The sequence below is a fragment of the Nycticebus coucang genome, chromosome 20, assembly GCF_027406575.1.
Source record: "Nycticebus coucang isolate mNycCou1 chromosome 20, mNycCou1.pri, whole genome shotgun sequence".
NCBI lineage: Eukaryota > Metazoa > Chordata > Mammalia > Primates > Lorisidae > Nycticebus > Nycticebus coucang.
In genome coordinates, this window is record NC_069799.1 from 34,151,320 (window position 1) to 34,178,995 (window position 27,676).

Below are 27,676 nucleotides of genomic sequence, written 5' to 3' on the forward strand. Positions count from 1 at the left end.
ATTTTCTCCTCATGAAGACCTCTCAAAGTACGCCCCTTTGGAAGCTAGGTACTAATGCCAGTGCCTAATTTGCCTTTCAAGGAAGTTTTGGAACTCTTTTATTTTCTTTGAATGTCCATTGAAACTGTTGTTGTATTAACCTTGACATTCTGAATGTCAGTAAAATGTTTTTTTTTTTTCCAATATTTCCTTTGTTTTCAGGGAACAAAAATTTCATAGGGGTAAGAATGGTGTTCCAATAGTTATTTGTCCACTGGCTAAACACTCCCTCACATACATTGTCATGCAAACTGGTGCATTATCATGATGCTAGACCCGTGAGGTGGTGGCCAGGAGTTTTGGTTAAAATTGTCCTAACTCCTTTCCCATTAACATTTCCATGTTCTGCTATGCTTCTCACAGTCAGCCAAAGATTTTGACAGCCTCTTATAGGAATTTTTGTAATGTTTTCATTAGTTTTGCTCATTATTGGCTGTCCTAACCTATCTTCATCAGTGATGCTTTCAATCATCTCAGAAAAATGTTCAATCCATTTGTAAACCGCCATTTTCTTTATGGCTTTATGACCATAATCTTGGACTAACTTGTCCCTTATTTCACTTCTGCTCTTGCCAAGTTGAACAAGAAGTTTCTGAAAGTTTGTTCATTACTCTAATTTAAGCCATAATATTCTTACAGCAACACAGAAAATCACACACAAAAAACAGCACCCTGCAAAACAAAAGTACATGCCAATGAAAATACCAATGTGAGAAACTGATAAACCAAGGTTAGAGAACTTTGCTGAGTTGTTTGTACAGTGCAGCCACTGTAAGTGCACGGTGCTAAGTTCACAAAGTGAATTCTAAGATCTCAAATACATTTCTTTATAATTAGAAAAAGATTAAAAAGTGTTATTACCATTTGGTATTTGGTTAATAAATTGACTTTCATGTGTATTTGTAGCATTTATTATTTCACAGCACAAATTCCTTGCAAGCCAAGAGAAAAAAATGAACATGAGAAATTTAATGCCACTAAATTTGACATGATTATTCTTTGAAGATAAGAAAGGTAATTGGTGAAAACTAGTCAGAACCCATCACTGCTCCAGCTCAATTTAGGAAACTTAGCGTCTGACAAGTATTACTTCTCTCTTTGCCCAAGCTCCTATTTGCAATCAAGTGGAAAATGGACTCAGAATGGAACATGTATCCCTGGGATACAGGCAGAGAGACACAGACTACTACACTAAGTAATTGTCCATTAAATGTATAATAATCCAAACAATACAAGGGTTAGGTACCATCAGATGAATGTCTAGCACTACTCCATTTACAACCCTTCGGTGTTGGACAAGTATTCATCTGTTCAAGACTTTTCAATGAAAAGTTCAAGACTTCTCAATGAAAAGAAAAGAAGCATTATTTGCAGTTTGGCAGGACATTGTTGGCCCAATCTCATAAATTTGTTGATCAAAAGGGCTATGTCTAATGCTTCATGTTTAAGATGGTACATAATTTGTTCTGGTGGTTGAGCTTCTGGTTTGAAGTGGACCTCAGAGTGGTCCTGAGGGCCTTCCTCCCAGATAGAGAAGTTTACCTGGATGTTGATTTCTGCTGGCCATTTGTCCTCGTCCTGAACGTGGAGTAACTCAAGCTGGAGTAACACCTACCAGGCATGTTGTTGCAGTACCTTCATTGGAAGGCTATTGTTTTCTGGAGAAAGGTAATCTGAGTATATAATTTAGACATGTCTCTCCCTAGTAAGAGAATGAGGAAATGAGGCATCTAAAGGAACCAATGAGTCATCTATTTTTTCATAATCCAGCATGTAAGAGGTTTAAAGAAAAATTTGTGTTCCAGTTGTCCTGTTTCTCCTGCTATAGAACCAGTTTTTCATTAATAGGAGACAATGGAGTATTAAGCACTAAATATGTAGCTACAGCATTTATTAGAAAGTCTTGGTCTACAGCTTTATGTAGGTAGAGGAGACAGTGTTGACTACCTATTGGACTGGGCATTTCTACAGACATTGGGCCAAATTGTTGCTATTCAGAAAGGCATCATTGTTGTAGAGTGTTACCTGTAGACAAAACTGTGTGCATCCTCAGGTGGCCAGAGTTTTCTGGGCTCTGCATTTTCCCACCTAGAATTACAAGGTGAGATTCCAGTGCCATTTTTCATCCCTTAGCAAGCACATACTCAACTTGTACAATCAATTCCTAGGTTCCATACTTACATGTGTTTTGGTACCTCTTTTTAGCCTTTGTATCACTAAGTCCTCTTGCTCAGATAACCTCCCTGTCTACCCTGATTATTACCAATGACCACAGTGAAAGAGCTTCCAATTGATTCATCCTGAGTCTGGAGTCTCTTCCTGGATTTTTTTCAAGTCTGTGAAGAGGTTTAACACAGACCATTCACTTTCACTTGAGGGGTGGCTAACTAGAGCTTTTTTTTTTTTTTTTTTGAAAAAAAAAAAACAAAAAACAACATTCAAAATTTATTTTCCAACAGACAGATGGCATCAGCAGGTACAGCTACAGGGAACTGGAGCTTTCTTAAAGCCAGCAGAGCAAGGACATAGGTATATGAATGATCCCCCAGGAATGCAGCAGGTGAAAAGTCAAGTGTAAACAGCTCCTTTGAGTGAGGTCAAAACTCAGAAATGGCACAGTAAGAAAGGCATGGAGTGCCCAGTTTGTCCTATAACCAGAAATAGTCCAGTGTGGCCAGAGTCCCCACTTGTGAAAGAAAAACGTATGTGGTTGATTAAGTGTGGCAGGAGTTATGCATACATGTTCTGTCATCTTATCTCAGCAACAAAAAGCTAACAGGTGTGAGAATTGAATTAAAGATGCAAAGGAGGAAAAAATGTCAGGCAGCTGAGAAAACGTGGCCAGTTTTTTTGTTGTATTTGTTTTCAGATAGAATGTCACTATGTTGCCTTTGGTACAGTGAGGTAGCATCACAACTCATGACAACCTCAAACTCTTGGGTTTAAGCAATTCTGTTGCCTCAGCTTCACAAATAGCTGGGTTTACAGGCTCCCATCACAACATGTCTATTTTTTGTTGCAGTTGTCATTGTTGTAGCTGCCCTGGGCTGTGTTGGAACCTGCCACCCTCTGTATATGTGGAGGGTGCCCTAACGACTGTGCACAGGCACCAAACTGAGGCCAAAGACAAAGTTGGCTCCTTTTTTTTCTTTACTTCAGTGTCAAGAGAATAACTGATGACCTTCAGTAGTGATGACAGTTTAATAATCTTGATCTCAACACCCATAACTAAGCAGATGCAGCTTCAGGCAGGCAGAAGAAAAATACAGAGGTAGGGGTTTTGTTTGTTTTTCAACTCTATAGTGGCAGATTGACGTGGAATACTTCATGTATTGAAGAAATACACAAGTAATCTGAAGAGGCTTTAAACAAAGTCTTATAACAAAAAGAAGACTTTATTGTTTTAATTAGAGATTTCCTTTTCAGTCAGGCCAACTTGTTCACATGCAAAATGTTTATAAATTCACCTTTGCAAATATTATGCCTTACATGGACTACTTTTGACATACTGAAGCCCTATGTTTGTCCCAAATTTTTCTTCTTAAACCATGACTTAATTTACGACAAATATTGTTATATTAGGTTTTGTCCTACACAAAATTCTTCTCTCTCCTCTTAATGTTCCTCACCAGCCAGATTTCTTCATATTCATTTTTTCTTCACATCTCTCTTCTACATACTTGTTGCTTTAATTTTTCTCTTTTGAAAGAAAATTTTACCCCAGCCACCTCATTTCTTTCTAAAGGCCGGAAAAGGAGCCCTGCAGATTTAAAGAATTTAGGTCTCTAAGCTGAAGTTAAGACTTCATCCAAACAATGGAGTAGGGCAGTTGGAAAGCACTAAAAAGGATAAACAGAAACATCATCATCCAGTGAGCAGAGGGACTTTAGAGCACCCAGGGGAATTTTATTTCACCTTCTGTTCTTAAGACAGATATAGGAGAGGGAAACAGGGGCCCTGAATATCGTGGGAGAGCAGAGGACTGGCTCTGATGTCATTTACTGTGACAGAGACAGACAGCTACCCAACAATCAGACACCCCAGCATCAGAAAGTAGAACTTGTACTGAAGCTGGAGCGTGTCCATCACACTGAAAGAGTTTCAGGTGGTGAATGCTGTTTCAGGGATTTCCCACTGTCTGGAAGGAGAGAGTGAATCCCCATCTCCAGGAGAGGGCAATGTCACAAAAAGTGAATCTCTCTATGTCACTACCAGTGAGGGCATGGAACCAGCAGAGTCCCATTCCTGAGCCCTTTCTTGCTCCAGCAACAGTCATAGTGAGGGAAGAGCTCAGGCCTGGGGTCTTCTTGCCTGAGCCTATAGAGAAACTCTGTCCCTGACAACCTTCTTCCCTAGTGGTGGCAACCATTTCAAAACTTCCTTCTGCTCTTGGGGCCTGCTGCTGGCCTGGATTTCTCTTACTGACTCTTCCTCCCCACTCTGGTTATCAAGACCTTAAGAATCTGGTTTAACATTCTGGTTGTGGAGCCTGAGGCAACTTTTTAAGCATTTGAATATCAGGCCTAAATGGGAGATGAAGTGCACTGGGGAGACAAAGAAAAAAAGAGATGAAGCAGGGGTACATAAGGAGCTACATTACCTGGAAAGCAAAGACAGTGTGAGACCTGTACATGGAATAAGTAATATAAGCAGGCAGAGTGAATTAACAATGGTTATCATTCTTTTAACTTATCTTGCCAAAGATGTGCATTTTCCTCCCAGATTTTGGCACCGCAATGTCACATATGGGGAAAAGGTGTCAGGTATATGTTCCCTGTTTTTTTGTTCCAGGTGCCAAAGAATGATTACTGGTATCAAGACAGGAAAACAAATGATCACAATAATTAGATACATATATACAAAAGATCCAAGTTTATTAGAGAACAGTACACTCCATAGAACATCGTTCAAGTGAGAAGACTCTGGGGTTAGTAAGGTGCTTTCCCTTTGCATAGATTTTCCAATTCTATGTTAAGTGGTGTGGGAGTAAATATTCATGATTTTTTCTGGAAAAGGGGAAAACTTCCAGAAAGGAGTGTCTTTCCATTTTCTATCCCTGTAAGGCAATTTCCAGAAGTTATCATTGTACTTGTTTAGTGTGATAGAACTGGTGTAAATTGCACTGGGTTAATGAAAATAGATAACTTGAGCTTACAGTCATATTACTTGAACCCTTGCTCCAAACATCCCTTTTTGTGGCCTTGGCTGTATCTCCACATTGTGTCATCTTGCCCTCTGAGAATAATTTTTGTAGAGCAAACATCAGTTTGCTTTTCAGAAGCCTTCTTGAAATGCCAACTTGTATTTCGTGGAAGCCACGTCTGCTCATTTTGTTGTTCTTATGATGGATATCATCTGACCCTGCCTCTTCTTAGCCCTACCTAACAGGACAAACACAACTTTAAGGCTCTGAGACATGACTGACACTTGTAGAGTATTTCTTTCATCTGAATTATTAGAAAAGCATGAGAAATATTTAAAGACATTGTCACATTCTTCACATATATACAATTTCTCTATGAATTCTGCTATGTACCGAAATGCGTGAAATGTACTGAATCCTGCATATAGGATTCAAAACTCTCTTCACATTTTTCAGGGATTTCTCTGTTACATATTTTTCATTTATACAATGGTTTGGGCACAAGTTAAACATTTGTCAAGTTCTTCACCTTTCTAATGTTTCTCTTCAACAAGAATTCTATTGTGTACAGAAAACTGTGACTACTGGCATTAGTCTTTGCCACATCTTCATATTGTTACATTATTTCTCTGGGATAATTTATCTGATGTTTACTAAATGCTGAAGACCAGTACAAACCTTTCCACATTATTCACATCTGTAAGATTTCTCCACAATATGAATTTTGTTATGTATAGGAAAGTTTGAGTTCCAGTTACAGGAATTGCTGGACTGTTCACAGTTGTGGGATTTCTCACCAGTGTGATTTATTTTATGCTTAGCAAGTTATCAACACCAGGTAAAGGTACTACAACATTCTTCATATTTCAAGGGTTTCTCTCCTGATTTATTTTATGTACAGTGAGGTTTGAACATGAAATAAAGGGTTTGCCACACTGTTCACAAGGTTTCTTTTCAGAATGAATTCTTCTATGTACAAAAAGTTTCATATACTGATTAAAGGCTTTGCCACATTATTAACATTTGTAGGGTTTCTTTCCAGAATGAATTCTTTGATGATTAGTAAGGGATGAACTAAAAGTAAAGACTTTCCCACATTATTGACATTTGTAGGGTTTCTCTCCAGAATGAATTCTTTGATGTTCAGAAAGGTATGAGTACCGGTTAAACCCTTTGCCACATTGTTGACATTTGTAGAGTTTCTCTCCAGAATGAATTCTTTTATGTTTAGTAAGGTTTGAAATATTATTAAACAGTTTGCCACATTGTTGACATTTGTAGGGTTTCTCCCCAGAGTGACTTCTTTCATGATTAGTAAGAGATGAACTAAAAGTAAAGGCTTTGCCACATTGTTGACATTTGTAGGGTTTCTCTCCAGAATGAATTCCTTGATGTTCAGAAAGGTATGAGTACCGGTTAAACCCTTTGCCACATTGTTGACATTTGTAGAGTTTCTCTCCTGAATGAATTCTTTCATGTGCAGTAAGGGATGACCTAAAAGTAAAGGCTTTGCCACATTGTTGACATTTGTAGGGTTTCTCTCCAGAATGAATTCTTTTATGTTTAATAAGGTTTGAATTATTATTAAACACTTTGTCACATTGTTGACATTTGTAGGGTTTCTCTCCAGAGTGACTTCTTTCATGATTAGTAAGGGATGAACTAAACGTAAAGGCTTTGCCACATTGTTGACATTTGTAGGGTTTCTCTCCAGAATGAATTCTTTGATGCTCAGAAAGGCATGAGTAGCGGTTAAACCCTTTGCCACATTGTTGACATTTGTGGGGTTTCTCTCCAGAATGAATTCTTTGATGCTCAGAAAGGCGTGAGTAGCGGTTAAACCCTTTGCCACATTGTTGACATTTATAGGGTTTCTCTCCAGAATGATTTTTCTGATGTTCAGAAAGGCTTGAGTAATGGTGAAAGGCTTTTCCACATTGTTGACATTTGTAGGGTTTCTCTCCAGAATGAATTCTTTTATGTTTAGTAAGGTCTGAATTATTATTAAATGCTTTACCACATTGTTGACATGTGTAGGGTTTCTCTCCAGAATGAATTCTTTGGTGATTAGTAAGGGATGAACTAAAAGTAAAGCCTTTGCTACATTGTTGACATTTGTAGGGTTTCTCTCCAGAATGAATTCTTTGATGTTCAGAAAGGTATGAGTACCGGTTAAACCCTTTGCCACATTGTTGACATTTGTAGAGTTTCTCTCCAGAATGAATTCTTTCATGTGCAGTAAGGGATGACCTAAAAGTAAAGGCTTTGCCACACTGTTGACATTTGTAGGGTTTCTCTCCAGAATGAATTCTTTGATGTTCAGAAAGGTATGAGTACCGGTTAAACCCTTTGCCACACTGTTGACATTTGTAGAGTTTCTCTCCAGAATGAATTCTTTCATGTGTAGTAAGGGATGACCTAAAAGTAAAGGCTTTGCCACATTGTTGACATTTGTAGGGTTTCTCTCCACAATGAATTCTTTTATGTCCAGAAAGTTTTGAGTACTGTTTGTTATGTTTGTCACAGTCTTCATAGTTGTAGGGCATTCTTCCACTATCAGTACTCTCATGGTTACAATATTTTGATCTGAGATTAAGACATTTGCCATCATTTTCACACTTGTAGAGTTTCTCTCCAATATGATGTCTCTTACGTGTAGACAGGCTTGAGTCAGATTTGAAGACTTTGTTACATTTGTATTGTTTTTCTCCTGTATAAATTATCTTAGGTTCAGTAACATGTGAGCATGCGTTGGAGGGTTTCCCATACCTTATAAAGTGAAATGTTTTCCCTCTTGTATGTATCATGTTATGTCTACTTAGATTTGACAATTTTGTGAAGACTTTCAAACATTTACTACACTGGAAGATTTTGGTATGGGCAGCAGTTAAACATTGGTCAAGTCCACTGTTCAATACTTTCTGCTGCTTACACTCAGACACACTTGCTGAGTCTTTTATTACGTTTAAATTGTCAGGGGCACAACTTTGATATCTTCTCAGGAGTATCTCTGGGAATAAAATATTTGTGTCAAAATCTTGCAAATGCTCTTGGTCAGGATGGTTAGATATAGCTGAAAGAAATTTAAAGAACAATTTAGCCACTGACTTTTTATCAGAATTGAGTAAATATATATTACACATTTTATCTTGACAAGAACATTGGGAAGAGGACATGATACAGTACATTGGCACTAATTATCTTAAAAATAAATAAATATTGCATATATACACTGCATTTGGGGGAATTCTAAGAACCAGGTAGGAATTTGCAGCACAGCAAGTGAGCAGAAGTTGTAGAGACAACATAGAGCTTGGGTGCATTGGCTTATGTTTGTAATTCTAGAACTCTGGGAGACTGAAGTGAATGGATTACTAAGCACAGGTGTTTGACATCAACCTGAGCAAAAGTGGACCCCATTTCTACCACAAATAGTAGTTAGGCATGATGGCACATGCCTGTAGTACCAGCAATTCATGAGGCTGAGGCAAGAAGATCTCTTGAGCCCAGAATATTGAGGATGGTATGAGCAATGACAACACAGCACTCCACCTAAGGTGACAGAAGCTTAGTTCCAAATAAATAAATAAGTAAATAGACAAATAAATTTGTGTGTGTGCACATATGTAATTATAAAATATAAAGAACAAGACAGTGCCTGTGGCTCAAAAGTTTGGAGCACCGGCTCTATATTCCGGAGGTGGTGGGTTCAAACCCAGCCCCGGCCAAAACCTGCAAAAAAAAAAAAAAAAAGAAACTTGTCATATTTACCCACCAAAGACTATACCCCATCATAATAGAGCAAGGTGAAAATGGAAGTAAACTCCCAAATCCCAACTTTGTCCTCAAAATAAAAAGAGTGACACCAGTGTTAATACTTCTTGTTTTCAGGGCCTTTCTAGAGAAAAGTTTCTGTCTCCCAAGATTGAGGGTACTGAAAGGAGTGGTGCTATAGTTTGTAAGACAGACTGGACGTGCTGAAACTAAAGGTAAAATATTGTTACCTTTAAATATTTTAAATATTATACCTAATAAATACTCAGATATAGCCAGTGATCATAAGCTCTTTGGAGGAAATGTGGAAAAATGTTTCAACTAAAAAATAACCACACACTTTCACAGGCAAAATACTGTCAGAATGTAATACTTCTTGCTGTCTTAGTACAATGTGCATCAGAATCTTGCAGCATGAAACCGTATCACAAAGTTTGTGAAAGGTGGCTTTTCTCATCCTCAAAAATCAGTGAAAGACTCTAAGATGTACAAAATTTCAAGGTGATATAACTAAAAGAAAAAAAGAAATAATCTGGAGTTGACCATAAAATATAAAAATGTCAAAATTACCTTAACATTATCTGAATAATGCTGACTGCGTCAACTAAGTAACATTAAAAAAAATGAAGATATCGAAGAACATAAAAGCATAAATTAACAGAAATTCTGAAGTTGAAGAACACAATGAAAATGACTGAGCAGTCTCAAATGTAAGTAAAAAAGATATAAAATATCACAAAACTCACCATAATGTAGCTAGGAGAAACAGAAAAATTCCCATAACAGACAGATGAAGATCAAGGATCAAAAGTCACACACAAGAGAATCTTAAAAGCACCAAGAGAACATAGATGTGTCATCTCTAAGCATTCTCCTGTGAGATTACTAGTGGAGTAATTAACACAAACTTCCACATCAAAAAAATGTTGGATGATATAGTCAAAGTGCTGAAAGAACAAAAACTTGAAATCTAAGGAAACAGGCAATAACAGTAAGTACTCTCTTTCAAAAATTATGTAAATATTCATGGACTAAATGTCTCAATCAAATGACAGACACTAAATAAAGACAGGGATTTAAAAAATAAAAAAATCAAGATGCATCTATATACTATCTAAATGATACTCATCTTACAGTTAATGATAAAAATGGAATAAAACACTACAGGACAGAGTCTCAGCGGCTGTAGCTCAGAGGCGAGGGCATCAGCCACACAAACCGGGGCTGGCGGGTTTGAATCTGGCCGGGGGCCTGCCAAACAGTAATGACAGCTACAACCGAAAAGATAGCTGGGAGATGTGGCAGGTGCCTGTAGTCCCAACTCTTTGGGAGGCTGAGGCTAAAGAATCACTTAAGACCAAGAGTTAGAGGTTTCTGTGAGCTGTGACACCACGCACTCTACAGCCACTGCACTCTAATTAGGAATACATAGTGAGACTCTTGTCTAAAACAAAACAAAAACATTGCCAGAGAGAAAGATATTTATTTGAAATATTCATCAAAACAGAGCAAAGGGGATTATAATAATAAGATATGTGTATTTAAATATATGTGTGTGTGTCTGTATGCGTATATACACACACATATGTTGAGATAGAGTCTCACCCTATTGCCCAGGATACAGTGCCATGGCATCAGCCTAGCTCACAGCAACCTGAAACTCCTGGGTTCAAGCAATCCTCATCAATCAGCCTTCTGAGAAGCAGGGACTAATGGTGTCTGTAATGATAGGTAATTTTATCTTCTATTTTTAGTAGAGATGGGGTGTTGCTCTTTCTTAGGCTGGTCTGCAACTGCTGAGCTCAAGACATCCTCTCATCTCAGCCTCCCAGATTGCTAGTAGTATAAATATATGCCCTTAAGCCCAGCCAGGGCACAAAATATTTTGAGGCAAAACCTCTCTTATGGGGTGGCGCCTGTGGCTCAAGGAGTAGGGTGATGGCCCCATATACCGGAGGTGGCAGGTTCAAACCTGGTCCCAACTAAAAACTGAAATAAAAAACAAACAAAAAAAACCCTGTCTTATTTCATAAAATATACCTTAAGTCAAAATTTCCAGAAAATTTAAAGAATACAAAATAATAATATAAAGTCTTATTTGTTAGAAGCAAAATAATTTATTATTTTGCGTATATATAAAATACATAATGAAACAAAATGTAGGACAGATTTGTAAACCTCATGTACAGAGCCAAATGAAGAGCTATTTGCACACATACTTATTGTAGCATCATTCGCATAATTCATTAGGTGAAAGAAATCCACATCTGCCTCAAAATATAAATGGGGAAATATTATTTAGGATATATAAATAATAGAGTATTACTCAGCTTCTAACAATCAGGAAATCTTCTAACATCTCTAATAAAGATAAATCCTAACATTATCATAATGAAATAATACAGGTTCTCCCCAAAAGCAGATACAATTTAATAAAATTATATAAAAGAATGAAAGTAAGGCCAGGTGCAGTGGCGCATGCTTCTAATCCTACCACTCTAAGAGGATGAATCTGGTGGACTGTGTAAGCTCAGGAGTTCAAGACCAGCCTAAGCAAGAGTGAGACCCTGTCACTAAGAATAGCCAGGTGTTGTGATGGGTGCCTAGTCCCAGCTACTAGGGAGGCTGAGAAAGAAGACTGCTTGAGCCCAAGAAACTGAGGTTGCTGTGAGCTATGATGCCATGGCACTCTACCAAGGGTTACAAAGTGACATGCTGTCTCAAAGATAAAATAAAATGAAATAATGAATTTAGTTACATTTGTAGAAACAGAAGAAAAATAGAGAAGTGTTTATAAAGGACCAGACAGTGGGGAAAATGGATAGCAGTTTTGCCTATATTGAATTTCAATTGTGCAAAATAAAAACGTTCTAGAGACACATTTTGTTTTTTCTTTTTTTTTTTTTTTTTTTTGAGAGAGAGAGCCACACTTTGTCACCCTGTGCCCAAATGATTCTCTTGCCTCAGCCTCCCGAGTAGCTGGGACTATTAGATGCCCACCACAACACCCGGCTATTTTTGGAGACGGGGTACCGCTGTTGCTCAGGCTGGTCTCAAAGCTGTGAGCTCAGAAAACCCACCCACCTTGGCCTCCCACAGTGCTAGGATTATAGGCATGAGCCTATTTTTAGAGGTAGGGCCTTGCTGTAGCTCAGACTGGTCTGGAACCCGTGAGCTGGGGGAATCTGCCCGGCGGGGCCTCCCAAAATACTGGGATTACAGGTAGAGATGGCGACAGGCCCTAGAGATGTATTTTTGCATAGCAATGTCAATATGCTTAACACAATTGTATAATTAAAAATATTAAATTGTCAATTTTACGTGATATTTAGTTATTTATATTTTGAGAGCAATAAACCCAGTTAGCTCTCCCAAATATTATGTGTTTTTTACAAGAAAAAAATAAACAATAATACCAAAAATAAAGGTACATACAGTAAATATGGCCTTTCAAAAATTATCTTCATATTACACGAATGATTCAAACACTATATAGTCACCAATAAATGTGTTAAATTTAAGAAAGCTTTAATAAGTATTCACCTACAGGTTAAAATAAACATTGGCAAGCAACCAAGAGAAAATGTACTATATGTAAATGAAAGGTAAGTAACATACAGGAAAACAAAAAGAAAGAAAATAAAATTGCCAGTACACACACGGTTCATTTATATTTATCATTTGTTCTTAATGTTGAGTTTAATACTACTTTATTCATACTACCATACAACGTTACAATGTACAAAGTGTCCTAAGTAACTTCTAGATAGGAAACTGAGGCTATATTTTATATTTTTAATATTTTTATTTTAACAAATAGAAAAGCATGATGGAAAATTATGGTATGAATATTTTGTAAATAATGGTACATTTAGCTACAATTCCCATTTCCCCTATGTATGTATGTCTGGCAAATTTGGGGATACCCTTTATAGGTAAAAACTACAAACACAAGTCACTGATGTGAGGTGACCTACTTCAAAAAGTTAAAAACACATGGGGAGCAGTGGCTCATGTCTGTAATCCTAACTCTCTGGGGGACAGAACCAGGTGGATGGCAGGAGCTCACTTATATTTTTCAAAGAAGAAATATAAATAAATGGTCAAGAAACATTTGAAAAGATGCTTAAATTACTAATTAGTGAAGAAATGCAAAGCAAAATCACAATGAAGTGTCACATCATACTCAAAATGAACACTAAAAAACGTTTACCAAGGTTATACAAAAAGTGGACGCTTTGGGGGCTGGGCCCGGTGGCTCACGCCTGTAATGCCAGCACATTGGGAGGCTGACGTGGGTCTCATAAGTTGGAGACCAGCCTGAGCTACAGCGAGACCCCGCTTCTAAAAAATACAGGAGTGGTGGCAGGAGCCTGTAGTCCCAGCTACTAGGGAAGCTGAGAATCACTTGAGCACAGGGCGACTATGTCAGACTCTGTCTCAATAAAAAGAAAGTGGACACTTTTTGAAACGTTGGTAAGGAAAAATGTTGCAGACACTATTAAAATGTAAGAAGGTTTCTTACAAGACTAAAATTAAAAGTTATTATTTGATCCCACAATCTCATATCTGGGTATGTATCCAAAATATATGCTCAGAAGTTTGACACCAACCCAAGCAACACTAAGACCCCATTCTACACTAAAAGAAGAAAAGTATACCCAGGACATGTGGTGGGTATCTGTAGATCCAACTGTTTGGGAGGCTGAGACAAGAAGACTGCTTTATTTATTTTTTTTATTTTAAATTTTATTTTATTTTTTATTAAATTATAGCTGTGTACATTAGTATGATCATGGGGCACCATACACTTGGTTCATAGACCGTTTGATACATTTTCATCACACTAGTTAACATAGCCTTCCTGGCATTTTCTTAGTTATTTTGCTAAGACCTTTACATTCCATATTTACTAAGATTCACATATACCCTTGTAAGATGCACCACAGGTATAATCCCATTAATCCCCCTTCCTCCACCTACCTCCTCCCTCCCCTCCCTTTCCCCCTTCTCCCTATTCTTATGTTGTAACTGGGTTATAGCTTTCATGTGAAGGTAAAGTGTCTCAAGAATGGAAGAAAAAGTGCCCAATGTACTCACCCTTGTTAGGAAGATTGCTTTAACCCAGGTTTTGAAGTTGTTTGAAGCTGAAACGATGCTACAGCATTCTAGCCCAGCCAACAGAGGGAGGCTCCATCTCAAAGAAAAATTCTCTTTTCTAGTTTGGGCTCCTGTAGCACAGTGGGTAGGGTGCCAGCCACCTACACTGGGGTTGACAGGTTTGAACCCCACCCAGGCCTGCTAAACAACGACAACTACAACAAAAAAATAGCCAGGCATTGTAGTGGGAACCCATAGTCCCAGCTACTTGGGAGGATGAGGCAAGAGAATCACTTAAGGTCAAGAGATTGAGGTTGCTGTGAGCTATGATGCCATGTGAGTCTAATGAGGGTAACGCAGTGAGACTGTCTCAAAAAAAAAAAATTCTCTTTTCTAGATAATTACAATTTTCCACTGTGACTGTGGAATGATCCAAAGCACATTTTTTTTCTTAATATTAGTTAATATTTTATTGACTGAGAACAGGTATATTGAATATTTTATGTAGGATATGGCAATAAACTTTGATGGATAATGTACAATTTATCAATATGAGGTACTTATTAGAAAATTTTAATAAATACACATTTCAAAACAGTAAAGATAGTTTTATTTTGTTATCAATATATTGCTATTTTCACAAAAACTGAATAGGTTTAATTCACCCTTTAGAGGCAATCGAAAGCCTTACATTTCCAAATAAAAAATATGAACTTTATAAAATACGATAATTCATACTATGTAAAATAAGCACGGGAAAAATTAAAATATAATTTAGATACAGGTGGAGGAAAGTGATGACAATTTGGTTGATTGTCTTTTTGCCCAAAGTAAACTAGAACCTTCAAGTGAGCTTTTTAATACATATGGAATGCCTACTAATTATCTAAATTATTTGTTACATAAGTTGAAATTCTAACAGATAGTTCTGAATATTTAAATTTAAAATTACAAAAATTGGATACACAATAAAATGGAATGTGAAAACATATATAGAGACAGTAAAATCAGCAAGATGGTAGAATAGAAGTCCCATGTTCACGTCTGCCTCCCATTGCAACAAATTTTGGGGGAGACATCTACAGAGAAAAACATTTTAATGACACCTGAGCACAGTGACTCACACCTGTCATCTCACCTACTTAGAAGCTTAGGTGAGAGGATCACATCAATCCAACAGTTTGACAGGCCGAGGCAATACAGTGAGATACCATCCCACAAAAAGTGATTTTACAACAGCTTTAGGATACAGGGAAAAGGCTGTGAAATTTTCCTACTGTTCTCAAGGGGGTCATTTAGAGAAGGCAGAGAATCATTTACTTGCAAACTAAAATACCCTGGTCTTGGTCACTGCCTGGAGAATGGCCTACTCAACTTGGTCCCACTGAGAATTCTGAAGTGAGTATGTGGTCATCCCCAACTTCTCCTACCCATGATCTTGGAGTGGTACTACCCACAGAGACCTGGAGGAAGATGCACACTCATGACCATTGAGATAGGCCTGCAGATCTAGGTACTGTGCATGTGTGTATGTGTTTATATAACTATGTGTGTATATTTATATACATATACACACTAGAACCTCCATAGTTGGCCATCTCAATACATTGACCACCTCCTCAAGTTGACTTGATGTTCATAGACCAGACACACACCACATGTGTGTATTGGTACAGCAGGCCTAGTCCCTTCTGCTAATCTCTTCTGTATGTTGACATGTTTGTTACAGTCCCTCGGGTGGTCAACTTACAGAGGTTCTTCTGCATGTGTGTGTGTGTGTGTGTGTGTGTGTGTATGTATGAATAAGCACATCCTAATCCAGAGGCAATTATAAAAAAAAGAGTTATCTTGTAACAACAGAGACCTTAATATATTCTCAGGAATTCCCTAAACTCCCTAATGACATAGTATATTTAAGAAATGTAACTACTGGATGTGGGGCCTCATGCCTCTAATCCTAACACCCAGGGAAACCAAGGCAGGTAGACTGCATGAGCTCAGGAGTTCAAGACCAGCAAAAATTGCAAAACTGGCTAATAGAAGTGGAGGCAGCCTGTAGTCCCAGCTACTTGGGAGGCTGAAGAAAGAATATTGCTTAAGCCCAATAGTTTAGGGCTACGTGAGCTATAATGCCATGGCACATGACTCTGTCTCAAAAAAAGAAACAAAAAAAGGAAATATAGGGAACAGATACCTATAACTGTATTAAGGTTGGCAATGAGAGCACAAAGAAGTTAAAGTATTCATGACAGTCCATATAAAAAGAAAATTTTGAAGTTAAATAACATTAGATTTTCTTACATTTAGGTAGATTCTTAGTGTTCTGATAAAATTACTGACTATAATTTGTGCAGAACCTTCTCTGAAAACTTCATGGTATAATTAAGTATAAAGCAGATAACATAAAACAACTCTTTGTGCTGTTCGTAAAATTTGTGTACCAAACACTAATATCACCACTTCACGTACTTATTCTGGATATGATGCTAAAAAAAAACAACAAGCTTTTTTTTCAGACACAGGCTCACTCTGTTTCCCAGGCTAAAGTATCATAGGATCAGCCCAGATCACAGCAACCTCAAACACCTTGCTTCAAGCAGTTCTCCAGCTTCATCCCCGCCTACATAAACCCAGCTAGGGGAACCAAAGCCACCACTCCAATGCCCAGCTAATTTATCTATTTTTAGTACAGACAGGGTCTCACTCTTGTTTCTGCTGGTCTCACACGCCTGAGCTCAAGCAATCATCCTACCTTGGGTCCCAGAGTGCTAGGATTCCAGATGTGAGCCACCATACCCAGCCTAAAGAATATTAAAAAAAAAAAAATTCAGACATACTAAAAAGTACACATTTTATGTCCTTAAAAGCAAAGGAAGAGAAGTCATATCCTGCAGTCACATTCCAGCTATAGAAAGACCTTTCATTTCACTATAACCTAGAAGGAATATCACTGAAAAGTATGTCCTGGAAATTAAGGACTAATTAGACACGTATAGTGGCTCACAACTGTAAACCTAGCATCCTGGGAAGCCAAGCTGGGAGGATTGCTTCAGCTCACAAGTTCAAAACTAGCCTGAGGAAGTGTGAGACCCCCTCTTTACTAAAAAATAGAAAATCCATTAGCCAGACATTGTGGAGAAACCTGTAGTCCCAAGTATTTGGGACACTGAGAGAGAAAAATCACCTGAACCCTGCAGCTTCAGGTTGCTCTGTGCAAGGCTGATGCCAGATCACTCTAGTGTGAGGCAAGAAAGTGAGATGCTATGTTAATAAGGAAATAAAAATTTAAAAAATAAATAAATAAATAAAACAGTACAGAAGTGCCCTTATGTAAAAGCAAGGAAAGAAACCCAGGATTCTCAGAAACCATTCCTAATTAATCTTAGTTTCCTGAATCATATTATATAGTGTGATTTCCTCCTTGACCTTTAGACCTCCGAACAGTGTTACCCGCTTCATTCACTCCAACCTACCTGGGGGTTTGACTACAGTCTGGTGTGTCTTCACCTTCCAGGGTTCTTTGCTTTGCTCGAAACAGGTGATAAAGTCAGGCTTAGAGAGAGTAAGACCTGTTGTATTAGAAAAAAGGAGCAGGACTCTTATGGGAATTCTTCAAATGGTAATCTATTACTTTGCTAAAGTAGACAAAATAACATTTTAGAACATCCTGAAAGAATAATCTGGAATAGATGTTCTGTACAGAAACTTTAGAATCTTTAAAAAGTATTTAAAGTTGGAGGATTTTTAATTCCACCACCTAGGAGTACAGAAATAAATTTTGGTGCTAGGAATCAGACTTAAAGGTGTGGGTAACAATCTATGCCACTAAATTTCTGAAATTACCATTAATCTAGTGAAGGCTATAAATCAGCCAAAAAAAGCTAAGATTAATGCCAAAATAAACTATCTCTGGTATTTTCTTTTCTATACCATGATATCCCTAAATTGTCCTTAGAAACAAGAAACTGATGCTCATGCAGTCAAAGAAACTGAATAAAAACCTTTTACAAAGAGAGAATATGAATTGCACAGTGTAGACCAGGAACTGTGTATTTCAGTTATCCTTACCTAGGAAGACCAGGTGTCTGTAGTTCTCCAACATGACATCCCAATACAAAGTCTGCTGAGCAGGGTCCAGGCAGGCCCACTCATCCATAGAGAACTCTATAGACACGTCCTTGAATGTCAACAGTTCCTGAAAAACAAACATATTTACCATGAAGCCAGAGGGAGACTGAATTTCACTTTTAGTTACATGAGTGAAGAGAACTTATTCTGACTTATATGAAAGACTGGAGTTACCTAATAAGGTAAGTATAGAAGAGACATATTCCCTCATGGAGGAAAGGGACCGGCATAACACCCACCAAACCAGTGGACACACTACACTTTTTTTGGTTGACACAATAGAAATGAAAGGCCACCAATACTGGCATGTATAATTTTGTGCCTTATTTACATCATGTAGTATAAGTCGTGTACTTTTTTATATGAAAATGTCATGGTGAGGCTCGGCACCTGTAGTTCAGCAGCTAGGACGCCAGCCACATACACCAGAGCTGGAGGGTTAGAACCTGGCCCTGACCTGCCAAACAACAATGATAACTACAAGAAAAATAGCCGGGACTCAACCTTAGCAGAGTTGTTACCGTGCCAGTCTCATATGCCGAGGCTGGTGGGTTCTAACCAGGGCCAGCTAAACATCAATGACATGTACAATGAAAAATAGCCAGGAATTGTGGTGAGTAACTGTAGTCTCAGCAACGTGCGTGGCTGAGGCAAGAGAATAACTTGAGCCCAATAGTTTGAGGTTGCTGTGAGCTGTGTTGCCACTGCACTCTACTGAAGCCCACATAGTGAGACTGTCTCAAAAAAAAAAAAAATGTCACGGTGATTTAAATGGTACCTCTAAAGTTTTAATATGTACACTAAAGAAATGGAGAACTTGAAAAAATGTAGAAATTTATTCAGAAGTTATGAGGTGAAGACTCAATTTCTAAATTTTTTTTTCTTTGAGTCAGTCTCAAGTTGTCACCCTAATAGAGTGCCGTAAGTGTCACAGCTCACAGCAACCTCAAACTGTTGGGCTTAAGTGACTCTCTTGCCTCAGCCTGCCAAGCAGCAGGGAATACAGGTGCCTTCCACAAGGCCCAGCTATTTTTTTGTTTGGAGTTGTCATTGTTGTTTAGTGGGCCCAGGATGGATTCGAACTTGCTAACCCTTTGTATGTGGCTGGTGCTTTAGCTGCTTGAGCTACAGGTGCCAAGCCTCAATTCTAAATTTCCAAGAAGCTCAACAGGAATGCTAATGCTTCGGTCCCATGACAGTATTTTGTCAAACATGCAGTGCACTGTAGCACTGGATTTATCCCAGTTGATTTCTGAACCAATAAACAAAGAGGACACCCATTCACAAGTACAAACAATATTACTGCTGTGATAGGGCAGAAAAAAATCATAATCTGATAAAAACTAATTTAAAAATCAAGGAAACTAGTTTTTGGCAAAGTTGAATGTACAGATACCTGGCACATTCTCTAGTCTCTAATCATGTCTTTATGTCCTTTTTAGCATTCTGGAAAGCCAGGCTTTTCTAATAATTCTTGTGCCCAGAACATTGAGTTACTTTAGGCAGTTAATGCCGTCTTCTGTACAAGTGCATGTGCTTCATCTTATTCTATGTAGAACTGATGGAACTTCCAGGTGGAAGCTAAACTGCACATATTCCCCTTCTTTGCTAATATCCAATGACCCAGCCTCATCCACAATGGGACTCTTGGGCACCCACATTTTTCTATTTTCAACAGAAAGAAAGGGAACATTTTCACTATTTCAGGGTACTAATTTAAGGAGAGAATTTTTAGGGCATATGAGAAACCTGGATGAAGAGAACAGAAAGACTCTGCTATATATGTAGGGGAGAAGAATTTTTGGAACCCCTTGACCATTATAAGAAATAAACTTGTATTTGAAACAAACTCATTAGGCAGAAACATGACAAGAGATATAAAGGTTTCCAAATTCTAAGAATGTGATACTGCAGGAGAAAAAGTGGGCACAGCCCTGGACCTTGGACACGTTTACCCAAGAAGCAATCATTTCTTTCTCTTTCTCCTCCTTGCCTTGACTTCCTTCTCAGGGGAGATTATCTGGACATATTAACACTGCATCTTGATAAATACGTGTTTAAAGGCATCACCCTAACACCTTCATTACTACCACAACCATATCCACAGGCAGAGGGACCTCGAAGTAGAGAAAATATTTCACCCTTTCCCATTTTTTATCTAAGGAGTCAGGGAGAAGGAGGTTCCACGGAAAGGCCAAAGTATACATTTCTTATTTCTTGCCCTTCAGTGCCCTGACCTGCCATCAATTTCTGCTATGGAAATGAAAATATGGGGCCTGTGACCTCTTTCTGGAAAAAACAAATAAACTCCACTGACTTAAATGTATCTGGAAACCCTCATGCTTGATACTCACTTAAACTTAGCAGCACATGTGGACACTTAATGAAAACCACAGGATGACACAACCTAGAGTCATAAAATCTTTGGGAAGGCAGAGTCACTGATGAGGTACTTCTTCAAACTGGCCATGAAATCCTGAATGGAAGCCTGGGCTGAGGACTACTTAGTTAAGCATCACCTCTCAAGGTTTAATATGCATACTAGTTATTTCCCATTATGCCCACTCTAAGTATCTGATCCTGTAAGAGCAGCACCGACTCTACTTCCAAGCAAACAATCACTTTATATGAACAATGCCTGTTTATGTCCTTGCTGAAGAATTTCAGGAAAAAGGCTGGGCCAATCGCTCACACCTATAGTCCCAGCATCTTGGAGGCTGAGGCTGGTGGATCTCCTGAGCTCAGCAGTTCCAGAGCTGCCTGAGCAAGAGTGAGACCCCGCCTCTAAATATAAGCAGGTGTTTTGGTGGGCACCTCTATTATCAGCTACTCATGAGACTGAGGCAAGAAGTTGGCTTGAGCCCAGGAGTTTGAAGTTGCTGTGAGCTGTGATGCTACAACATGCTATAGAGGGTGACAAAGTGAGACTCTGTCTCAAAAAAAACCCCCCAAAATTTCACCAATTGTTTTGAACCATTAACTATAGAACGATGATTGCAGAATCCTCATAGGAATTTTTTTTTTGAGACAGAGTCTCAAAATGTCACCCTCGATAGAGTGCCGTAGCATCAGAGCTCACAGCAACCTCCGACTGTTGGGCCAAAGTGATTCTCTTGCCTCAGCCTCCCAAGTAGCTGAGACTACAAGCACCCGCAACAATATCTGGCTACTTTTTGTTGCAGTTGTCATTGTTTTTTTGCTGGCCCAGGCAAAAAACCGCCAGCCTCAGTGCATGTAACTGGCACCATAACCATTGTCCTATGGGTGTCGAGCCCTCCATAAGAATTAAGGATGGAAAATAGTGAGCAGTTAACCCCCATTTCAGTTTTGGTCTAGCTCATGTCAACCAGACTGCTGAAACCGTTTCAATGAGACATCTAGACCTACACCTACAAAGCTCCTACACATAGTTTCCCAACCTCCTTATCCCTTTCACCACGTTCTGGTCAGCTGAGGAACATCAGGTGGTCTTTGAATAGTCAGCAATCTCCCCATGCTGCTCTTGAATAAACTGCTTTTTTTCCCACCAACTCTTGCCTTGTAACTATGACTTTTCATAAAGGAATAGTCAATCTTGCGTTTAGTTAAAATTTTGCAGTTTTTGAGTGAGTCTATGAAGTTTCACAATTCCCCCTGTTGCTGCTGTTACTCCTTTTAGACTATAGCAGCACTCAGCTGTAGAAAGCAAACACGGCAGAGTCCCCTCTACTCAACACTTTGTAACAACACAAATATCTCTGGTGCAAAGAAGACCACCAATCACAATCTGGATGCATGGCATAGTTTGCTGGCACTTTAAATTCTCCAGAGGTGAGAGAAGCAGTGTCTCAGGACCTGGACTCAGAATTTGGACCTGCAGATTTGGGTCTGGCATATACAGGGGTGCAGCTAGTGTATATGCATGAGAATTACAGAAACAGACAATAGGAATGAGGACAGTCTGAGGTATACTCAATGCACATCTGTCACCCAGATTGAGATTCTGGCCTCACAGTTTCTGGATCAGTTTTAGGTCTCAAGATATCAGGATAATTGAAAGACAAAGATGGGTAATGGCTGATTGCTGCCCTATAAAAGTCGTTTTTAAAACTCTACAGGTTATTCCCAAAGTCACCATACATAGGAAAAATGGTAGCTAAATATACCTTTCCAAAATACTCATTACACGCTTTTACAAAGAGATGACAATACATAGATAATAGTTCATAAATGTTTTATAAAATTTTATTGTAAATAGGGCAATGCCTGTGGCTCAGTGAGTAGGGCACCAGCCACATATACCAAGGGTATAGGTGAAAAGCCAATATGTAAGACTTTGATACAGATTACTTCTGTGACAGTAAGTTAAAAGACTTTGGGAGACGGAATGGAAAAACTTGGCTAGCACTTCATTATTGTTTCAGGCCTGGTCACGTAAGAGACAGGACTTGCTGACTTTTGGCCTGAGCACGGAGGCAGGGCTTGAAAGCAGGTTCTGTATATCTCAGGAATTTCCAAACTGCTCCCTTAAGATGGATGACTGACTCCAGATGGTCTGTTAAAGGTCAAGGCATTGTACATTGTAGCCATGTGGTCCCCCAAAGTTCTGTCTTGTGTCTGATCTCCCAGAGCTTTGCTTAGTTATTTAGCGTAAGAAACAACTTTAGATAAGGTTAGAAGTGTTGTTATTGCCTAAGCTGTAGACACCCTGGCGCCAGATGACCTCTTTGAGTTAGAGCCAGTAGATTATTGATTTATGGTGCGTAGATGCAGTACTGCCTATAAAGGTTGTAGTAAAATAAAAATTTCTTGTTACACGCCTAAGAGAGTGGTGATCTCCTTTTCTGTTAGACAATTTCAACTGCAGGACCTATACTCTGCAACGTTACATGCATTCACATCCCACATCAGAGAGTGGCAGGTTCAAACCATGCCCCAACCAAAGTGCAACAAAAAATAGCCGGGTGTTGTAATGGGCACCTATACTCCCATACTCCCAGTTACTTGGGAAGCTGAGGCAAGAAAATCACCTAAGCCAAAGAGCTGAAGGTTGTTGTGAACTGTGACGTGACTGCACACTACCCAGGGTGACAAAGTGACACTGTCTTTAAAAAAAAAAAAGTCATTGAAAATCAAAGTACATAGAGCTATGATTTCCATTTTCCCGGTGTATGGTGATTGTAGGGTCAATTTTGGGGACACCATGTACTATAACTACTCAAGAAGGGAGATTGGAAATTGGCAGAGAAAATCGTAGCTTTGTTATTTGGGACAAAATTCACTTTGCTCTACATTATGCATTGTGACCAGAAGGTTGAGATGGAAAGCGCCCTCTGGAGTTACACTCACTGTGCATCATCTATTTGTTTGTTTTTTTTGAGGAGATAGAGTCTCACTTTGTCACCCTTAGTATGGTGTAGTGGTCTCATAGCTCACAGCAACCTCAAACTCTTGGGCTCAAAGTGATTTTCTTCCCTCTGCATCCCAAGTTGCTGGGACCATAGGCGCCTGCCTCAACGCCCGATTATTTTTAGAGACGGGGCCTTGTTCTGGCTGAGGATGGTCTTGAAACTGTGACCTTACGCAATCCAACTGGCTCAGCACCCCAAAGGGTAGGATTTCAGGCGTGAGCCACTGCACCAGGCTCGGCATCATCTATGTTTATGTCATATCTGATAACACTGGATGGCATGTAAAAATACTACATAATTAAAGACAGAGTCATTTTGAACTCTAGAAGAACCCACGGTAATTGTAGACAGAAAAAGAACTGTCATATTAAACCAGAATGTGATGTTTATCTAAAATCAACCTAAGAGATTGCAAAGATGAATTAAATCACCATAATTAGTCCTCGATAAGACCTGACAGCACCATTGGTTATACAGGGTGTCCATAAAGTTTGTGTGCAACTTAAAATAGTAAAACCCAGGGCGACAGAGTGAGACTCTGTCTCATAAAGAAAAAATAATAAAAGAAAACAAAAGACAAAAACAGAAAGAAAACATGTGAAGGGCCAGGGGATAATGGTGAGAGAGATTGGGGTGCGTAATTCAACCTGGGAAGGAGCTCTGATTACAAAAATGTGTAATCAGGCTCTGTGTTCTCAAGAGCAGCTCATTTCAAAAAACAAAACTTCCCATGGTGACTTAGGTGATACTCCCTATTTTACCTATGAAAAGGCCAGGCACAGGCTCTGCAAATTCCCATTTCTTGCTCATAATCAATTACCCGAACAGTTCTTTCTTCACCAGTCAGAACAAAATACTTCTTCAAATTTTGCTGAAGTTAACTTTTCCTCCCCCAGGATGCTGACTTTTGGCCAATTCTAAGTCTGACTTAAAATATCTATCCCCTCTTTATGCTCCTTCTAAGAACTGTATTACTGCAGGATGAAACATCTCCTGATCTGGCAGATTATTTTTTCACCCTCCATTCTGCCCTCATCTCCCACTTTCTTTCTACACTTGTGTGCTCCTCTCTGTTAAAGAAATACCTTGTGTGTGATGGTTGCAGATCATTTATACTTCATGCTTTCCCCAAGCAATACTTCCTACAATAATGAAGAATTCATTTTATTGGACAATGAGATGGAATTTCAATTTTATTCAATTGCACAATGTCTAGAAACACCAGTAGAATACCAATTACACCTCTGGAAGCACTTATCATCACCCTTCACTTCCATCCACCACACCAGTTTGTGGGTCCCCAGCTTTCAGGGCTCTACACATTTGTCCCTACAAAGGGCTCTTCCATACCTGGAGTGAACAGGCTGAAAACTTTCAGAGAAGAATTCCTGGGCCCTCAATGATCACCTTTTGGAACAACAAGAATGACCTTGTCTTAGTCACTAGACTCAGACCTTTGGTTCCTAGTCAAGTTTGTTCACTTGTAGATGAGAAAATATCAAGTGTTTTAGAAATCCACCAAAATTCTTAAAAAGTGTAAATGTTTATATGATAGAAGGAAATTGTAAGACACTTTTCATTTCTTATGTCAACATGAAAAGCAAAATTCCCAGGTGGTGCCTGTGGTTCAAGAAGTAGGGTGCCAGCCCCATATACCAGGGGTGGCGGGTTCAAACCTGGCCCTGGCCAAAACTTAAAAAAAAGAAAAGCAAAATTGCCTGTTTTGTGAGACAATAGTGATGTCATTTAATTATTAATTTCATGAAAACAAAACATTTAGTAAACAATCATCTGAGACCATCTCTGCAAGTTTACAAGTCCCCTTCCATAGCATTTAGCATTAAATTCCAACTTCCAGATGAAACAAAACAGAACAAAGTTACCTACTGTCACAGATTGTCCAGTCTGTGTAAGAGAGGAACTGACATTTGGGAATATTCACAATTCACCAATTGCTCTACCACACTTTCATGTGGAAATTTATATGCAGCCATGAAGCAATCCACACTTTATCTTCTTCTTCTTGGTGTCATTGCAAAGCTAATCCCTGGGCTTCCATTTGAAATCATCCTCAGTGACATATCTCAAAACCTTACTACTGAACCTTTTCCTTTAGGTTGCTTCACTGAAAAGATCAACTAATAGTTATGGTAGATTAATAAGAGAATGGTTTATTTCGGGCGGCGCCTGTGGCTCAAAGGTGCTGGCCCCATATGCCGGATGTTGCAGATTCAAAAACAGCCCTGGCCAAAAACTTCTAATGAGACATGTTCAGAAACTCATAAAAACCAAAAATTTAGGCTCAGCTCCTATAGCTCAGAGGCTAGGGCACTGCCCACATATACCAGAGCTGGAGGGTTTGAACTCAGCTGGGGACTGCCAAACAATGCCAACAATGACAACTACAACCAAAAAATAGCTGGATGTTGTGGCAGGTGCCTGTAGTCATAGCTACTTGGGAGGCTGAGGCAAGAGAATTGCTTAAGCCCAAGAGTTTGAGGTTGCTATGAGCTGTGATGCCACTGCAGACTATGGAGGGTGACCTAGTGAGACTCTGTCTCAAAAAAAAAAAAAAATGTAGAAAACAATCACCCACTATTATATAAAGAATGACAAATAGTGGGTGGAGCCTGTAGCTCAAGCAGCTAAGGCACCAACCACATACACCAGACGTGGTGGGTTCCAATCCAGCTCGAGCCTACCAAACAACAATGACAACTACAAAAAAAAAAATAGCCAGGTGTTGTGATGGGCGCCTGTGGTCCCAGCTACTCGGGAGGCTGAAGCAAGAGAATCACTTAAGGCTAGGAGTTGGATGTTGCTGAGATCTGTGACACCACGACACTGTACCCAGGGTGATAGCTTGAGGCTCTGTCTCAAAAAAAAGAAAGAAAGAAAGAAAAAAGAAATGACAAATAAAAAGTACTGCATCTGTTTGAAATAAGAAATAAAGAAAAAGAAAACAATGGATAATGTAAGCCAAGTCCCTTTATTGAAGAGCTGGCGGCGACTGGCTCACACCCAACACAGGGGTTTAGAGAACATCTCCGAATGCTTAAAGGTCAGTTTTTAAGGGGGGTTTTGTAGGTGTGCATCCTGGTTGGCACACAGGCTGCCCAGGTTCGTCCGGGTAGGTTAGCAAGCATTGTACAGAAGCACAATTTTGCAGTTAGTCACACATAATTCTTTCAGTACTTTCCCAACCTGGTATTTCTTTTTATTTATTTATTTATTTTATTTATTTCTTTTTTTGAGACAGGGTCTCACTATGTTGCCCTCAGTAGAGTGCCGTAGCATCAAGGCTTGCAGCAACCTCAAACTCTTGGGCTCAAGCTATTCTCTTTCCTCAGCCTCCCTAGTAGCTAGGATTTACAGGTGCCCACCACAATGACCAGCGTTTTTTGTTTTTGTTGTTGCAGTTGTCACTGTAGTTTAGCTGGCCTGGGCCGGGTTCAAAACCACCAGCCTGGGTGTATGTGGCTGGCACCCTACCCACTGAGCTATGGGTACCACCTTCCACCTAGTATTTCTTAAAGGTCACTCCAGGGACAGTTGGTACCTCCCAGTCTGTTTTTCAGATAGTCAACCAAGAAGACAGTGAGTACTATCCCATCTATCTTGGCAGTGAACCAGACTTACTCCATTTTGTTGAGGGATTGTGGCCCAGAAGTTTGCCAGGAGTTAAGTGGTATTTTTACACCTTAGTCTAGGCCTTCTACTCTACAACCTAGAAGAGTAAGGCTGAGAAAAATAAAGTGGTACATTTAGACTCAATGTGCCATACTTTTGGAAAATGTGGAGAAAATGCAAGTCTCCCTGTTGAGAGTTAAAATATACAGTACGAAATTAGGCTGAAAGGTTCTAGAGCTTTTAGTTCTGAAGTTAGGAAAGCAAAATACAATTCAAATTTATGTTATAAATTACTCATTGTAAGAATGGTTGGTCTTTACAGTGAAATAATACAAAAATTAGAGGGGAGGGGTGGGTGCGGTGGCTCACAAGTGTAATCCCAACACGTGGGATGCTGAAGTGGGTGGACTGCCTGAGCTCAGAAGTTCAAGACCAGCCTGAGCAGGAGCAAGACAATGTCGTCAAAAAAAAT

At 39.1% G+C, this 27,676-nt stretch overlaps 2 protein-coding genes across 4 annotated transcripts in view; one reads left to right on the plus strand and one right to left on the minus strand.

Annotated features, from left to right (window-relative positions):
• Window positions 1–27,676, plus strand: part of LOC128572303 (zinc finger protein 91-like) — a 351,229-nt gene that overhangs the window by 125,891 nt on the left and 197,662 nt on the right. The window lies entirely within an intron of this gene.
• LOC128572305 (zinc finger protein 43-like) overlaps window positions 2,526–27,676 on the minus strand; it is a 385,702-nt gene continuing 360,551 nt past the window's right edge. The window contains exons 1-4 of one of the 3 annotated variants that reach the window (XM_053572131.1): window positions 18,125–18,159; window positions 17,530–17,625; window positions 16,809–16,857; window positions 2,526–8,255 (exon numbers count right to left, since the gene is read on the minus strand). In XM_053572131.1, the coding sequence (XP_053428106.1) occupies window positions 6,280–7,989 (1,710 nt within the window). In that variant the 5' untranslated portion in view covers window positions 7,990–8,255; window positions 16,809–16,857; window positions 17,530–17,625; window positions 18,125–18,159 and the 3' untranslated portion in view covers window positions 2,526–6,279. Of the gene's footprint in view, window positions 8,256–16,808; window positions 16,858–17,529; window positions 17,626–18,124; window positions 18,252–27,676 lie in introns of those variants that run through there. The other 2 variants (XM_053572130.1, XM_053572129.1) reach the window with 2 other exon arrangements.